At 48.8% G+C, this 15049-nt stretch overlaps 1 protein-coding gene across 3 annotated transcripts in view; it reads right to left on the bottom strand.

The window, feature by feature from the left end:
• grid2 (glutamate receptor, ionotropic, delta 2) overlaps positions 1-15049 on the bottom strand; it is a 1198200-nt gene that overhangs the window by 339926 nt on the left and 843225 nt on the right. For all 3 annotated transcript variants that reach the window (XM_038792750.1, XM_038792751.1, XM_038792752.1), the window contains 2 exons: positions 11547-11600; positions 3109-3282 (listed from right to left, as the gene is read on the bottom strand). In XM_038792750.1, the coding sequence (XP_038648678.1) occupies positions 3109-3282; positions 11547-11600 (228 nt within the window). The remainder of the gene's footprint in view (positions 1-3108; positions 3283-11546; positions 11601-15049) is intronic.

Genomic DNA, 15049 nt, shown 5'->3' with positions numbered 1-15049 from the left:
TGGTTAAGTTCCAATTGTGTTTCTATTGTGCTGAGATAGGGCTATGGAGAATAAATAAAAGGCATAAGCATGTGAGTGTTGCTTAGCAATTTGGGCCTCGTAAGTTCAAGACATTTTTAAATGTGAGTTTTAGTTGAATTTGTGGTTGGATGCAGGACACTGGGAAGTGAACAGTTCTCAACTCTGTCAGGAGAAGCTGGACAGGATAAGGGTGTTGTAAAGATACAGGCTTCCTAAGAAACAACATCCAATCCAGACACCCAGAGATTTGGGACAGAAAGAACATTAAGACACCTGACGTTAAGAGAACAGAGACCAAGGTATTGTTCAGAAGAATTCAAGGAAGAGTAAACAAAGTGTTTTGAGTGAAAGCGACAATTGTAGCAACTAGACTTAAAGTGTGACAGCAAACTTGAGAGGTAAATAAAATATATGATATCATTTTAATACAGTTTGGGAATTTAGAGTTAGAGCAATTGTGAGCAGCTTGCACAGCCGTCAAGACAGATAAATTCTAAAGGGGTTGGTGTAAAATCCCGGACTGCACTCGCTGTTAAAAGTAGAGTGGCAGGCCACGATCCAACGGCCATGCTACGCCCAAAGGCCATCTTGCTGCAGTGCAGCATGGCCATTGAAAGCCAGGAGACCCCCCCCTCCCAGGATCTACCTGGCTTGCCATGCTGCTCGACATTCAATGCAATCTCACGAGATGTTGTGATGTGAATCTCATCCACAATGAACGGGATCACTTTTTAGCAAATCTGCATATTAGAGCGAGGCAGTCAGTCTCAATCTAATGTGCTGATTCCTGAAGTACCTCATAGAAATCATAGGAGTCTGCACCAACCCTTGGAAAGAGTACTCTAACCTAGGCCCATGTCTCCCCATAACCCAGTAACCCCCACTTAACCTTTTTGACACCAAGGGGCAATTTAGCATGGACAACCCCCTAACCCGCACTTCTTTGGACAGTGGGAGGAAACCGGAGCACCCGGAGGAAACCCACGAGACACAGGGAAGAAGTGCAAACACAACACAGACAGTCACCCGAGGCCGGAATGGAATCCAGATCCCTGGAGCTGTGAGGCAGCAGTGCGAACCACTCTGTCGCCGTGCACCCTGAGGCTTTGGGATTCAACCCCTTTGCCTCAGACACCTCAGGGGAGTGCCGTTCAGTACTGGTCTTCACAAACATGGACCAGACAGAACGGCAGTTGTGGGATCTCCCAGCGATCAGAGATTCCCAGCTGCTTGCCCTTTGGGCAGGGTGGTGCCCTGGCACTGCTGGTGCCACCTGGGTATTCTGGTAGTGCCAGCCTGGCATGCTGGTAGTGTCATCTGAGTGCCAATCTGCTACCAAGATCAGGTACCAAGGTGCTCAGGTGGCACTGCCAGCTGACATGTGCACAGCCAGGGTGCCAGGTTGGCACCGCCAAGGTGTCAAGCTGGTACATTTTGTGCATGTGCAATTGGGCCAGGTTTGCCCGGTTTGGGTATTGGCGGTGGGGGGGGGGGGGGGGGGGGGGAGGGCGGCGGGGTGGAGACCCTCCCATTTTGCGTTATGGCTTGGGGGAGGTTGGGGATTGTTTTAGGGGCCTTGGAGATCGGATGCCATTTACAACTGGCATCCCAATCTCTTGTTACAATGGGGAGAAGAGCTCCCAAAACGGGGCAATGTGCCGCCTTGGCTGGGCATTCGCCATTCAACCCCCTTATTCAACGTGACTCTGCTCCTCCATGTGTTTTTTTTTAAACTAAAGCTACGGGCCGGGATTCTCCCGCAATTGACGGGACGAGCCCGAAGCCGGCACCAAGTGCAGCACAAACCACCCCGGCGTCGGACCACCCGGAAGTTGCGGAATCCTCTGCACTTCAGGGGGTTATGCCGGTGCCGGAGGGATTGGCGCCGCGCCAACCAGCGCCGAAGGGACGCCATGGGCCGGTGCCGAAGGGACACTGTGGGCCGGCGCTGAAGGTGCGCCTTGGGCCAGCGTGAGTTGGCGCATGCGCAGAACTGCCGCCATGTTTCCTGCGCATGCGCAGGGGGTTTCTTCTCCGTGCTGACCATTGAGGAGCCTTACAGAGGCCGGCGTGGAGGGAAAGAGTGCCCCCATCGGCGGGCCCCAATTGCGGGCCAGGCCCCCCCACCCCTTCCCCCCCCCCAGGGCCGGATCCCCCGAGGACTCCCTAGCCACCCTCCAAGCCATATCCCACCGGGATGGGCCATGTCCATTTCACACCGGCGGGACTGGCCAGGAATGCACGGCTGCTCAGCCCATCAGGGCCCGGAGAATTGCCAGGGGGGCCGCTGCCAATGGCCCCCGATCGGCATGGCGTGATCCCCGCCCCCGTCCGAAAACCGGCGTCGGAGAATTTGGCAGCTGGCGTCGGAGCGACGGGGCGGGATTCACGCCGCCCACTGCCGGTTCTCCGACACAGCGGTGGGGTCGGAGAATCCAGCCCATGGTCTTTTGAGCCAGGGTTCCATTTAGGGATCATCCCATCCAGTTATAACATCAACTGGGCTCCCAGCAGTGCCCGTGGACGAGATTCTCTGTCCTCCCCATTGCATGTTACTGAGCGGCGGGATCATTTGGTCCTGCCATTGTCATTCAATCCACCCCAGGCCAATGGGAAACACTCGCCAGGGTTGGATTGATGGCGGGTCCGGGGGGGGAAATCCACCGGCACGAGCAGACGGAAGAGCTTGCCAAGCGTATTCACTTGCGTTTTTGTGTACACGTCACACAGGCACACATGACAGGGATCATGCAGGGAACACACAGCACAGTAAGAGTGAAAACGTCACTCATTGGAAAAGAACCGTGATGTGGAGATGCCGGCGTTGGACTGGGGTGAGCACAGTAAGAAGTCTTACAACACCAGGTTAAAGTCCAACAGGTTTGTTTCAAACACGAGCTTTCGGAGCACTGCTCCTTCCTCAGGTGAATCCTGAGCAGTGTTCCGAAAGCTAGTGTTTGAAACAAACCTGTTGGACTTTAACCTGGTGTTGTAAGACTTCTTACTGTAAAAGAACAGAACACATTCTCAGCACCCACAAGTTCAGAATGAAAAATTGTCACGCCTGTTGAATTGAAATAGTCCTACCTCCAGGTTATTCTTGTACGGGTCCTTGGGGTCGCACAGCGATGGAGAGATTCTGTGTTTACCACGAAAACAGCGGTGAGTGGTGTTTAAGGACAAGGGAAAGGTTTGCCGAATTATTGTCAACCTTCCAATGGACCGCCTCACCAATTCCTGGACGTCGCCATCGCTCAACTCCTGGGAAATGACAGAAAGAGTTTTTTAAAGCGTAGGTCACATTATAATTCTCTCCTCTTCCTTTGCTTCTTAAAGACTGGGAGTTGATCATGGAGTTTTAGACTGTTCATCAACTTTAACACCACAAGGGTCGATAAAGTAACCATAGATTGTCATGCAGGAAGGTTTCCATCTCATGCGAGTCGTATTTCATCTCTTCACACATACAGTTTGCAAGTTAGCATCTGAGTGAAGTTTTGGTCTGACAGGAAGCTTTAGCCCATCCCCCAGGGAGCAGAGTTTACATTCTGCTTGATCCATGCAGCACTCAAAGCTCCGAGTACTTAAGGCTGACGCTGGCTGCTGAACAGAAAACATTTCACTCTCCAATCCATCATTCAGTGGAATGATCAGCCTGACGCTCACCATGTGTAACACAGCAGAAAAATAAAAACCCACGACGGAATTGTTACTATTTCACTTCTTGAGCAAAAGCCCGTTTGCAATTATTCCAACGAAACAAAGCTGAGGAGACAAAACAAAACGCAGACAATGCCCTTCTTTTTCATTTTGAGGGGGAAAAAAAAGCAAGCTGACAGCTTCCTATCAAGCTGACATCTTTGTGCTTGCGGCAAACTAAATATTGCAACCTCCGATCGAAGAGGAGAATGATAAGCTGCTATTGTTTCCAGCCAATTTAGAATGAGGTGAACATTTGATTGTCTGGTTTCCCCCCGGCACTACCTTTCAGTGGCAAAATGGCTGCCCGCCCCCCCACCAAGTACACCCCACATTGAGAAGGGGCTATTTGTTTCCCCCCCCCCCGCTTTCCTGTCAGGGGATGGTTTGATCGTGAGGGAGTGAAGGTGGCGTGAGAAACTTTCGAAAACTAGACTCTGCTTTGGGTGGAGGGGGGGGGGGGAGGGGGCTGGCTGGGTGGGTGGGCTGGGTGGCGGGGACAGAGTGTAATGGGCCCTCAGTCTATCTTTTATCTCTGGGTTGGGGTGTTTCTGTCCGGTTTGAGCAGGATAGTGATGAACTCAGGACAGGGATTGTTGAAGCATGGGATGGCGTTAATGATGAAAATGTCCTCGTCTCCAAACATTATTATTGTCCAGCAGTGGTAAAAGTGGTCAAATCTGAGGGTGAGAACGAGGAGTGAAAGTGCCACTGGATGGCAGGGAGAGGTCATGTTGAAGCAGATGCCGACCTGACTTTAGCTGAACACAAAATGAGGCAGGGTGCCCATTGAGCTTCAAATTTGCGATCATCAGTTTAGTGTTACTGTATTTATATCATGCTCATGGGCATGGGCATTTGGACAGGACACTGATGACCTGTTCGCACTCATTTCTTTGTCTGTGCTATTTCAATGTTGTTGCTAACTGATTTATTTTAACTGGCACAGTGATTGTGCTTTTTATTCGTTTGTGGGATGTGGGCATCGCTGGTTAGGCCAGCATTTATTGCCAACCCTAGTTGCCCTTCAGAAGGTGGTGGTGAGTTGCCATCTTGAACCATTGCAGTCTTTCAGGGGCAGGTACACCCACTGCACGTTTAGAGTTCCAAGATGTTGCCCCAGCAACAGTGAAGGAACGGCGATATATTTCCAAGTCAGGGTGGTGAGTGACTTGGAGGGGAACCTCCGGCTGGTGGGGTTCCCAGGTATCTGCTGCTCCTGGCCTTCTAGATGGTAGTGGTCATGAGTTTGGAAGAGAGCAGAGGCTGAGATTTAGCCTCAGAAAGTACACAGAAAACTGCACATTGGAGATTGAAATCTAAGGCCCTTCATCCAACCTGTGACCCATGAATCTAGCGAGTCTGGCCTACAAAGTTCAGGCATTTGGGTTCTGTTCTGTTACAAGGCTATTGGGAAAGACCAAGGGAGTGGGAATAATTGGATAACTCCACCACAGCCATGAGGCACGTCACCCTCCACCGTACATGATTATGTGATATTTGTCTTCTGTTGCTATCTGGTAGCTGCGATGTTGGGCCTCGAGGTTTACAAAGAATCATTCTCAGCTCTTTTACTTCCCTGACAGATCAACTGTGCATCAGAGCAACAATGATGCTGATAAAGGCATATTGGGATATGGTCACCTTTATGGGAACATGCCTAAAATTAGTGGCTCTCAAGGCCCATTATGTACATGTCAGTGGCCGACAAAAACAAAGAGCTGAAATGCTCTTGCTCAGGAGACGAGATTGAAATCACGCTGTGTGGTATTAAGAATTGATGCATTCATATTCAATGCCACTCTGCAATGTTAAGGAAGGTTTTCACATTGAAAATAACCTATTCATTCGTAATGTTCCCTCACACAGCATGGTGTGAACTCACTTGTGTTGCGGTTGAATGAACCAGTGCTCCATACAGCACAGTTCTTATATAAAAGATTGGCTGCAAGGGGTGTTGCGTTAATTAATTTTGCTAATTGATGCAGCCCCGTATTCTCAGACGCACCACAGGAAATGCAGAAGCAGTCTTGTGTTCATCTCCCACCAGTGCATGTGCCTTGTTTAGAATCATTAAGGAAGAACCAAGATGCACCCGCTCAATAATTAACACACTTGAGGTCTAATTAGTTCTGGAGAGAGATCTGTTTCTCCGCATTTCGTAACAGTTACTAAAGCAGCAGGTTAAAATGTTTTATGTTGCTTTGTTTGCCAGGTCTTCTTCCCTCAATCACTCCGAAGGAGGCCCCAGCCAGCTACTCAAAGCCCTTGTTTGACCATTTCTGGAGTAATGCGTCCAGTTTTTGGCACCACACTTGAAAAAGGGTATACTGACTTGGAAGGAGCGCACCACAGAGTAGCAGAGTACCACCAGGGCTCTAAAGGTTAAATTATGAGGGGGATTTACATGAACTACATTTCTATTATCCGACATATATAAATGAAGGGGTGATTTGATTGAGACTTTTAGGAATTTGAAAGGAATGGATTGGGTGGATAGAGAAAAAACATTTTCTATTCGTGACAGTAGCTGAGCACAAGGCAAAGGAGAAAAAGACTTGCATTTCTAAAATGATTTTTTTTTTACGACCACCGGACGTCCCAAAGCACCTGACGGAGAATGAAGCACTTTTCGTTGTCAATGCTGTAAGAAATGAGGCAGCCAATTTGCACTCAGCCCCCTTCTGGATATTCTGAAAGAGCATGGAACGTGGCACGCCATAAAATCCAGCAAATGACCAAATAATTTGATTTTGCAATGTCGTTTGATAAGGATAAATATTTATTTTCTTCCAACTGGTTCAGGCTGACTGGGCCCAGGTTTAACCTCCAACAGTGCAGCACTCCCTGAGTGCCACACTGGAATGCCAACGTTGAGCTGTGTGCTCAAACCCTGGGCTGGAGCTTGTCACTCAGAGGTGATGGTGCTACTAACTTTGCCACATTTGACCAAGAGCCTTCACCTTAAAATCAACAAGCGGTCATTCAGGAGAGAAGCTGGGAAACACTAAAGGTGGTCGGAGTGTGGAGCTCTCCAACAGAAAAAAGCACTTGATGCTAGATCAATTCATCATTTAAAAATTGAAGCCGGTAGATGATTTACGAGCCAAGGTGTTGCAGCTGGCTCCTTTACGGTGTGATCTTCTGAAGGGTCATGTGACCGCTGGTCCAATCAGTGCGCGGGAATCGCCGAGACGAGCACGGGCTGATCGATCCAGGAGGCAGACTTGCAGAACCATGGCTGCACGATCTGTACAAACCACGTTGTGCAAATGAACATTCGCTGTTTGTACCTAACCGGTAAAATTATGAGATAAAAGAAAGCATCAGGTGAGCTTGCAAGATGATCAGGTCAGTCCAGTCGAAGTCAAGCTTGCGAAGTTGAAGATAACTGAAGACATGCCTGTCTTTGGTAGAGTGGATCCCTTCGCCAACTAGACTGAAGATTGGTTGCGGTACGTTGAGCATATTTCTTTCAGAACGAACGGAGTTGAGGAGGAGTGGAAGATGGCGTTATTGTTTAGCGAGTGCAGGGCCCACACGTGTAATTTGATCCATAGCCTTACGTCCCCAAACGCGCCCTATGCAAGCTCATTTATAGAGATTGTGAATTTAGTAAAAGGGCATCACTGCCCAATGCCCTCCATGATTTTGCGACAATTCAACACCATGAGGAGAGCTCCAGGGGAGACTACTGCAACCTTCATAGCAAAGCTTAGGAAAATTTCAGAACACTGTGGTTTTGGGCAACACTACATGATATGCTGAGGGATCGACTGGTTGTGGAGTTGATGATGAGGCCATACAGAGTAAGTTGCTGACAGAAACTGAGATTAATTGGAAATAGCATTAGGAATGGACAACTCTGCGAAGGGCACCCGAGGACTTCAGAGTGCCCAGAAGGGTGGGAAGCTGCAGACAGCAGTGGTGCCAACAGCAAAGAGACCAGTTTAAACAGAGAAACAAGTACAATTAGAAGATTCAGATGAAAGAATCAACGATCTCAGATCTGTCCAGAGGGTTGCAGCTCTGGGGGAAATCATTCCCCTGAGATTTGCTGGTTCAAAGAAGCAGAATGCTTCATGTGCCACTGGAAGGCCTATTTGAATCAAGAGTAAGCCTAGTAACAATAGAGTGAACAGTTCAGTACCAGAACATGATGCTGAAGATTTTTCTACGAGTGATCGGAATGTTCTTCAGATGAATAGTATGTAGACGAGAAATGGCAGCCTCCTTTACAGTGGTTTTACTGGTAAATGGCAGACCATTAAGAATGGAAATAGACTTGGCAGTTCCTGTAGGGGAGCAAACATGCAGAAAACGTCAAGAAGGGGTTCAGCCTCTGAGGCTGCAGAACACGGCAGCTAGATTGGCTACCTACATGGGGGAGGTCATGAAGATAGTAGGGATGACTGGCACACCTGTAAGATATGGGGGGACAATCTGCCCAGCTTCCATCTATCATGGCGTCTGGTCAAGGGCCAAGTCTAATGGGCCGTGTCGAGCTCCAAGAAATTGGAATCAAACTGGTTGGGAAATTTCAGGATTAAGGAAGGGGACCTGCATGAAGTAATCCGGAAGTTTCAGGACATTTTCCAGGAAGAACTGGGAAAAATCAAAGGATTAAAGGCAAAAGTTCTCATAGGTTCAGGGAATACGCTGCCCCCACCCCTCAGTCCTGTAAGAAATCAGGATGGTAATGAATTTTCTAGACACTTTGCCAGTGTCAGCAGGGTAACTATAATTGTGGACCAGCAAAGACTCACTGTTATCAAAGATAAGACACATGACATTAGTAGGTTGACAGAATGAGTGGATTTCTGAAGCCCTGAAGCCAGACTACGTTAGGAGAGACGAGTTAAGCTATGAAGATGGAATCATCCCATGGGGATGAGCAGGGGTGGAAATTGCTCCTTGCAGAGTTTCATTGTTCCCATCTGGGTATGTCGAGAAACAATGAAGCTATGTTAGGTGGTTAGGCATCGCCACCGATATCGAGAAGTTAGTGAAGTACTGCGATCAATGCCAATTATAGCAGAAGTCATCTGCTGCAGCCCCTTTGCATCCTTGGGAATAGCCAGGTCGGCCATGCGTGGGAGTCCGCATAGATTGTGCAGGACTATTTTTTGGCAAGATTTTTCTTGCTGGCATCGCAAGCCAGCCAGTTCATAGCAGAGATGCACTTCTCCCAGGGGTTGCCAACCCTTCAGGTTCATCCTGGAATCTCCTGGAATTGTATCTCTCAGCATATAAATTGACTTCTGAACGGTCTTGGTCTTCTGCTCCAACATTAGACTATTTTGTGCCATAAAGTGACTGCACCCTCTCAGCACCCACTTAAGTCCTCAGCAACCTCCCATATCCTCTCAGCACCCACTTACATTCTCAGCATTCTCCCACATCCTCTCAGCACCCACCCAGACCCTCTCAGCACCTACCCCTTCTCAGCACCCACCTGCACCTTCTCAGCACCCACTTACGTCCTCAACACCCTCCCATACCCTCTCAGCACCCACTTACATTCTCAGCATTCTCCCACATCCTCTCAGCACCCACCCAGACCCTCTCAGCACCTACCCCTTCTCAGCACCCACCCGCACCTTCTCAGCACCCACTTACGTCCTCAACACCCTCCCATACCCTCTCAGCACCCACTTACATTCTCAGCATTCTCCCACATCCTCTCAGCACCCACCCAGACCCTCTCAGCACCTACCGCTTCTCAGCACCCACCCGCACCTTCTCAGCACCCACTTACGTCCTCAACACCCTCCCATACCCTCTCAGCACCCACTTACGTTCTCAGCACTCTCCCACATCCTCTATGAACCCACCCGCACCCTCTCAGCACCCACTTATGTCCGCAGCACCCACCCGCACCTGCTTATCACCCATCCTGACCCTCTCAGCACCCACCCCCCTCAGCACCCACCCGCACCCTCTCAACACCCACTTACGTCCTCAGCACCCACCCACACCCTCTCAGCACCCAGCCGCACCCTCTCAGCACCCAGCCGCACCCTCTCAGCACCCAGCCGCACCCTCTCAGCACCCTCCCAGCACCCACCATTTATTGCCTTTGGGTACATGTAGGTGAATTGTGTTATGCAATACTTACAAATCGAAAGGGAAGAAGAGATTCTCAACAATCGACAACAAAAAAATTGGTGAACGGGATGGGGAGGATAGGCAGCTTGGGCAGGTGTGACAATTGTAAATGGAATGTCATGGGACCCAACCTCCAGAAAAATGTCAAAACGAAGTTTGCAACCCAGGTAGACTCGCGATAGAGTGGGTTGTACCTGTGCAGGGGGGAATGAGAATCGTGCAGTCCCTTCAGCTTCGCTAAAATGCTGCAATATTTCCTGCATTTGGTAACCAACAAAAAGTTCACAGGGACATCTATGGATGTTGTAACATTATTGGGAAGTGTCATCAGGAAGCTCTTTGTGGATATGTAGTTTGTTAAATGTACATTCAGTGGTGGTACACTTAAAATTCCTGAGAGCCTACTGCAAGCATTCTGTACTCCCAAAAACAATTTGGTTGGCAGAAATCATTAGTGTCCCTGCAAATGTTGAATATTCATGTTTTGTGTAAGGGTGCTTCAATTTTAGTTATGTCCCATTATCTGCAGAAGTGCCACATTCCGGTCCCTCAAACAATTCACCTCTGCCAGTAACACTTTACCCCTGCGCACCTACTGTCTAAACTGGTTCACCTGAGGGCATTCTCTCACTCACCCATGGAGACATCCAGCACGGTAAGGGGCAGTGACCCTCAGGCTAAATCACCAGTGGTCAGCTCTCAAAGGGGAGAACCGTCAGTGGTCCTCTGAGACTGTGGGCACTTATTTTTCTAGTTCGCGAAACTGTGGTGGGCTTGCGGGGTGGGGGGGTGTACATGGGTGGGGAGGTATTGGTGGGACAAAGAAGGGGTGTTGGTGGTGACCTGTATCTTCTCACTCCTAACAGATGACCATTGACCAGCCCAGCCGATCTAAATCCAGTCTGAGCACTGAAGGGCAATAAATTGCATTGTGTCTCAATTGCACACAGCTCTGAAATGTGATCAAGGAGGAAAAAAACCTAGCTGTGGAAGTTGGCACAATTGATCCTTGAGCTCTTTTGAGCTGCATCAAGCTACAAACAGGGCAGCAGTGGATTAGAAATCTTTCAATCTTACCAGATTCATCCCTGCATTACACTTATTAAATATAATCGACTGGATTGAGCTCCTAGTCAGGCAGTGGTGTGGCACAACTTGCTGCTTAAAAGTCCACATAATTTTTAACAGCAGAGGGAGAGAGCTGATCAAAAAAAGAATGGCAATGCCTCTTCAAAACCAGCACAGTGACTCAACCCGAACGGACAAAAGCTTTCCAGCGACAGATTCCAGCCGAGGCGACACAAAGTTTTGCCAAGGAACCAAAGTATGAATGAAACAAAGTGACACTTGCTGCCACGTATTCACTGGGCTGACAAAAGGGAGTCTGTATTTCAAACAAAAAACTCACCAGCACACACTGTCAGGCAGCAGGGCAGGCCAAGACAGCTCGGCGGGATGGCGCTGCCAATCATCTTGCCCCCCAGGCGCTTACAAAGTATAATTCTCATTCTCTCTTTTTTTCCGCCAGATTCCAGTGTCCATTTGCATCAGATAGCAGGGATCATTAGTAAGCAATGGGGTCTTGGGGTTTCTCACATATTCATTCCTTTTGTACCATCGGGGTAAAAAGTGATTACAATATCTATTGCTACTTGGCAAAACTTTGGCTGAATTTTTCTTCATACCCCCCCCGCCCCCTCCGGCGGATGAACAATTACCTCATTTATGAAGATCCAGTGACAGTCAAAAGCCACTAGATTGGAGTCAACAACCTGTGAAGTGGAAAGGATCAGTCTGTCATTCATATCGTCATTCCATAGAAATGCCATTTGATACATGCAGACTGAGCTGGAACGCCCACTGCGGTGCCCAAGTGCACTGTGCTACCAGAACAAATCTCTGACACTATTTTCCCTTCTCCCCGCAAAGTGTTTATCTTAAAAAAAGGAGCCCCTTTTATTCATTGGCTGAGATTTAAAAAAAAACAAGATGCTGAGTCGAACACTCTGTTGTTTTATTTCCCCCCCCCCCTATCGAATCTGGCAGTCGATTTTTATTTCTTATTTGTAAGGCACTACTGAAGGCGTTCCAACTCCAAAGCCAGCTAACACGCTACAAGGGCTGAATGGAAAGCATTTTATTTTCTTATCCTCAGACTTAACTCCAAAAAAAATGATGGAGGCGATTATTCAAACAGCACCGTTTCCGAATAGCCGGCAGAAATACTACTCGGCACATATTTGGTTCAACATCCTTGTTCTCAGCTGTAACAATGCTCCCAGCAAGATTGTGATAATCTGTGGGTGAGGGTTGATGTGGCGGGGTGGGGGTGGTGGGTCATTCGTTCATGGGACATGGAGGTCGCTGGCTGGGCCAGCATTTACTGAACATCTCTAATTGCCCTTGAGTTGCATTTAAGAGTCAACCACATTGCTCTGGGTCTGAAGTCACATGTAGACCAGACCAGGGATGGACTGCAGATTTCCTTCCCTGAAGGACATTAGTGAACCAGATAGGTTCTTACGACAATCAACAATGGTTTCATGGTCATCAGTGGACTTTTAAATTCCAGATTATTATTGAATTCAAATTGCAGCATCTGCCGTGGTGGTATTTGAACCTGGGTCCCCAGAGCATTGCTGAAAATGCTCAGCGGGTCTGGCAGCATCTGTGGAGAGAGACAGAGTTAACCTTTTGAATTGAATGTGAACGTTCTGTTTTTGTTTACTGTCGTAGAATCCCTACAAGTGCAGAAGGAGACCATTCGGCCCTTCGAGTCCACACAGGCCCTTTGAAAGAGCACCGTACTTCAGCCCACACTTCCACCCAATCCCCGTAACCCTGCCTACCCTTTTTGACACAAAGGGGCAATTTAGTGCAGCCAATCCACCCAACCCGCACATCTTTGGTCTGCGGGAGGCACCCGGAGGAAACCCACACAGGCACGGGGAGAAAGTGCGAACTCCACGCAGACGGTGACCCGAGGCCGGAATTCTACCTGGGTCCCTGGAGCTGTGAGGCGGCAGTGCTAACCACTGTGCCACCGTGCCGTCCTCTTAGTTTTCTTTCTTTCTACAAATGTAAACTTGGTGGCCGCTGATCACCTGAGGCCTCATGACATTTTGAAAGCTTTACGCTCATTACGCCAGTCCAATGAAAGGTACGATGCCGTATCGGGCCTGTATCAGTGAGCACAGCAGGCCGAGTATTTATTGCATCTGAATGCTGTCTTTATTCTGAGGCAATGAGATTTCAGCTGCATCAGCACCAGATGATAAAGAGACACTCCAGTTTCCGTTAAAGGCACTTTTGTACCTCGGCATTCTCAAACTATTAATCAAAAGCATTGTTGACTCTGTGGATTTGCTTGTCAACACAAGATTACGTTCTGATCTTATCTGATGTATTGAGCTTCATGCAACAGTGGCTATTTATTCAATGTTTGGTTCAGTTCACATTCTCAACGTTACATAGATTTACCATTAACCTTGATAAGATAAATTAAATTTTTTCCTTGCTTCCTTGTCAATCTAAAATTAACGATTATTTTTTGTGCCGTTTCTAAGCCCTGCTCAGGTTGATTGTTTGAAGTGAAGATCCAATGAAGATCAACACAGGCCTTTTTTTTAAATAAACATTTTATTGAGGTATTTATGGTTTTATAACAACAAAAGAACCAATGTACATCCAAATATAAATAGAGTGCAAAAGCCGTCTTCCTCCCTCACATGTCCCACCTTTTCTAACACCCTATTCTAAACTAAACTAAACCCCAACTCCCCCCCCTCCCCCTTTCTGCTGACGGTTAATTTTCCCCAGAGACGTCGACGAACGGCTGCCACCTCCGGACGAACCCTAACATTGACCCTCTCAAGGCGAACTTGATTTTCTCCAGGCAGAGAAAGCTAGCCATGTCAGTCAGCCCGGTCTCCGACTTCAGGGGCTTTGAGTCCCTCCAAGCTAATAATATCTGTCTCCGGGCTACCAGGGAAGCAAAGGCCAGGACGTCTGCTTCTTTCTCCTCCTGGATTCCCGGATCTTCCGACACCCCGAAAATCGCCACCTCTGGACTCGCTGCCACCCTTGTTTTTAACACCTTGGACATGACATCCGCAAACCCCGGCCCAAATCTCCTAAGCTTCAGGCATGCCCAGAACATATGGACATGGTTCGCTGGCCCTCCCGCACACTTTGCGCACTTGTCTTCTACCCCAAAGAACCTGTTCATCCGGGCCACTGTCATGTGGGCCCGGTGAACGGCCTTAAACTATACACAGGCCACTTTAATGGTGCGTCATTTCATGCCAGTGTCCTGCCGGCACCGGTTTGCCCCCGGGCTATTTTCCTGGATGTGGGATGGAGCGAGGAAGGGCCTACCTGCTCACAAGCAGCGGGTGGCCGAGTAAGGGGAGTCCGTGAAGGGCAATCGTCAGAAGCTGTTATAACCTGCACGAGACTTACGGGGTTAGAGAAATCAGGCTCCCCGTGAGTCTCGTCAAGTATGAGCTCCCTCGCTAAGTGGGTGGGGAGCGATAAATCATCCATGTTTAAGTTCTGTATTAAATCGGCCAGATATGGTACTCAGGGCAAACCAGGCTGGGATCTGACATACTTTGTAAATACTAGTGCCAATAAGCCAATACTAACCGCCCACTTTTCTTTTGCTAAGTCAGTTCGGACTCGTTTGTGGTCAGCAAAAGAGGCCAACTGCCCCCCCCCCCCCCCCCCCCCCCCCCCCCCCCCCCCCCCTCCCACGGCCCCAGGGCAATGGGAACAACTGTGTGAAGGCGGTCTCTTGGTGACAGATCAGGAGTCCAGCACTCCAGGATGCCTTTGAGGCCCTAACTATCCACAGCCAAAGCTGGAGACTTAGGGTTTCCCCTCTGTAATAATGACCAAATTTAATTTTTATTAGAAATTTGGAATACCCTATTCATTTTTTTTCAATTAAGGGGCCAATTTAGCGTGGCCAATCCACCTACCCTGCATATCTTTTGGGTTGTGGGGGCGAAAACCCACACAGACACGGGGAGAATGTGCAAACTCCACACGGACAGTCACCCAGAGCCGGGATCAAACCTAGGACCTCGGCGCGTGAGGCCGCAGTGCTAACCACTGCGCTACCGTGCTGCCTTCGACCAAATTTAATTTTAATTAAAATTTGTTCCTGAGAGGCGCTCCCTCTCTCCCGTACCCATAACTTGGGCAGCACAGTAGCACA

Source organism: Scyliorhinus canicula, chromosome 3 (genome assembly GCF_902713615.1).
Source record: "Scyliorhinus canicula chromosome 3, sScyCan1.1, whole genome shotgun sequence".
Lineage (NCBI taxonomy): Eukaryota > Metazoa > Chordata > Chondrichthyes > Carcharhiniformes > Scyliorhinidae > Scyliorhinus > Scyliorhinus canicula.
This window is presented reverse-complemented; position numbering and strand designations above follow the sequence as displayed.